Source organism: Dendroctonus ponderosae, unplaced genomic scaffold (assembly GCF_020466585.1).
Source record: "Dendroctonus ponderosae isolate FM_Combo_2020 unplaced genomic scaffold, Dpon_F_20191213v2 Dpon_F_20191213_1, whole genome shotgun sequence".
NCBI lineage: Eukaryota > Metazoa > Arthropoda > Insecta > Coleoptera > Curculionidae > Dendroctonus > Dendroctonus ponderosae.
This window is the reverse complement of record NW_026017110.1, coordinates 47,937,067-47,939,711: the sequence shown is the minus strand read 5'-3', so window position 1 is coordinate 47,939,711 and position 2,645 is coordinate 47,937,067. Positions and strand designations below refer to the sequence as shown.

The 2,645-nt window shown below is 36.0% G+C and overlaps 1 protein-coding gene across 3 annotated transcripts in view; it reads right to left on the bottom strand.

The window, feature by feature from the left end:
- Window positions 1–453: 453 nt before the first annotated feature.
- Window positions 454–2,645, bottom strand: part of LOC109546359 (carbohydrate sulfotransferase 1-like) — a 50,723-nt gene continuing 48,531 nt past the window's right edge. The window contains exons 3-5 of one of the 3 annotated variants that reach the window (XM_048661167.1): window positions 1,611–1,805; window positions 1,371–1,550; window positions 454–1,315 (exon numbers count right to left, since the gene is read on the bottom strand). In XM_048661167.1, coding sequence (XP_048517124.1) covers window positions 1,201–1,315; window positions 1,371–1,550; window positions 1,611–1,805 — 490 coding nt within the window. In that variant the 3' untranslated portion in view covers window positions 454–1,200. The remainder of the gene's footprint in view (window positions 1,316–1,370; window positions 1,551–1,610; window positions 1,806–2,645) is intronic. The other 2 variants (XM_048661166.1, XM_048661164.1) reach the window with 2 other exon arrangements.

The window sequence follows — 2,645 nt, the reverse complement described above, 5'->3', positions numbered from 1 at the left end:
AACCCAATCGATAAAGAAGATTTCTTCTGCCAGTAGTGGAAATTAGAGTTTAGTTTTCATTGCAGCCGCTGAGATAAGCGACAAATAGCATTCTGCAGACGTATATGGCTGTTTCCAATCTATAACCTCTGTGATCTGTGACTATCACGTACTCCCCCTTTGCGGTGTTGCCATGATGAATGTTTCATTATGTTTTCTGGTAATTACCACCAAACATTCTTATGAATTTTTAAGTATAAAATTTCGACGCTGTTATTTTAATGACATTTGCTTGTCGCTTCTTACAAACTAAGCAAATATAACACTAAATATATTAATGGCTACCGTTTTCCTGCTATTTTCTTGTTGACACCACTCATATACAGGGTTGCTCATTAGTGCGTCAAAGTGCGATATCTCAGTAAATATGAAGTTTACAAGAAAATTCGTCCAACGAAAGTTTTTCACGTTTAAAAGGTCCACATTCTAAAATTACTTTCCAATATACAACCCTGTATATCAAACTGAATACCGAGCCGGCAAAGCATCCTCGTAAGTACCTACTTTTGTATAGACTGTGAACCAATGTTGCTCCCATAGAAAAACGTAAACAAATGGCAGAACATTCATTACTCACATTGATTCAAAACCGTTGAATAAAAGTAATCCTGAAAAAAACCTATAAAAAATAAGATTGTTGAACAAAACCTGGATCTCTTGTGCAGCCTTTATCACCAAGCCGTGCAGGTATGAGAACTTACTTAATGGACAATACACAGCCTTCAAGCGACAAGATGTTCGATATTGTTACATTCGAATTCGGGCAAAATATAATTGAATTCCACAAGAAGTGAAGCGATGTAGAAAAGTGATCATGCATTATCACAGCCAAATTTCAGGATTTCTCAAGAAATAAATAAAAGGGCCGAGCTGAAGGATATTTCACATAGTTGCAGATAAATTACTCCTGCACACAAAAATCGTCAAATATCAGCATTACTCTGATCTTAATTAAAAGTTGTACCTACAAGCATAAAAGAATCATTCAGCAATAGAAGTGGAAAGTTTCAGACGTCCATCTCTCCTGATTCACTACCAGTGATTTGTTAAGTAAACACGTGCAAAATTCAATAGTTTGCACCTTTAAACACCATGGTTTGCTCTAAAGAATTCGGAGGTACTGAAACGACACGATCACCGAGCCGTTGCTCACCATCGCAATTATGATTTTACCAACATCGTAATTACCTGGGGATGTAATGTAATACCGATAAAGTTGAATACTTCCTCCGCAATTTCGTATGGATTTAAGCAAATATCTTCATAGCGAAGCGCCCTACAAGTACGAAACACATGACAAAACAAGCATTTCACAAAGCAAACATCCTTACCGAAACCTAGAAGGATATAATTCTTTCAGCCTAATAGCTGCACTATAATCGGACACCATATCAGAGCAGAGATAATTAGGTTGATCACAGTCAGGTTCGCCGGGGCACCAATCCCGATGTTTTCGGGACTGTAAAGTGCCTCTTGGATCTCGTATTAATAGAATTACTTTAACATTGAGTCTGAAAACGGTTTAATTTAAATTAATTAAACGATACCAGTTTAGTCAATCTAAAACTTACGATTTCACCTCCAACAGCGCCTCGGCTAGTTTCAGTCTCAATCGAACCGTTTTCACCGATTGAAATGGAAACAGTCGACAAAACTGATTCAAAAACTCTCGGTCCCAGCAAATGTCATGATCTGCTTCACAATGAGCCCACAAACGTTTATTGTGTCTAAGCAAGTTATTATGTGTAGTAGCATATTCTATATATCTGAAACCAAAATTTGAACATTTCGTCGGTATCATCCGAACAAGAAATCATGTAAGATTCGAGGTTCGCTAATCTAAGGCGCCGGGCTGCGCCAAGCCGGTCTGGCGCCGTCGTGCGAGTTTGGACAGACTTTAGGTACTATGTTCTATATTTTTTCTTAACATTACGACAAAAACTATATATTGATTACATGGTTAGTAGAAATGAAACTTGGAATTAGTAGTCAGTACATAAACAAATGATCTATCCGCAGTAGCTACAGAAATCGGTATGGTTAATAGTATACTTATTAGAATGGTAATATTTAGGAACGATTGAGTTAAATTATTTTCTATAATATAATTAAGCGTTTGCTCTAAAGATAAACCACTTTGATTGAAACGATGTAGGAACTGCACTTCTTGCAAAAGTCTTATGTCTTTCCCATTTCGATTGTTATCAGACAAAGCTTCTTCAAGTTTATTACAAACTTTAAATTGCTCTTGCTCAGAACACTTAAATCTTGAATTAATTAATAAATTAAAATCAGCCCCATTAAAATTGAAACACATCCGAGTGAGAGGACAGAAGTTCGAATCTTTCATTTACAGATGAAATTGCAATGTTTAACATTTCATAAAAACAGTTAACTTTAAACTTTAATTCTTCACTTTGTATTGATTCATATTTGTCTTCTTAATCAAATTGTTTTTTATTTTTCGCGGTCTTACAGTTTCCTGATTCTTAAATATTGAAAATAATGGTTTTTTTCGGGTTTTTAGGCCGTCGTTCGGTAGAATTTCTTCTTGACGTTTCGCAAGCACGAGTGGCTTGCATCTTCAGAAGTGGTTTGCTTGAAGG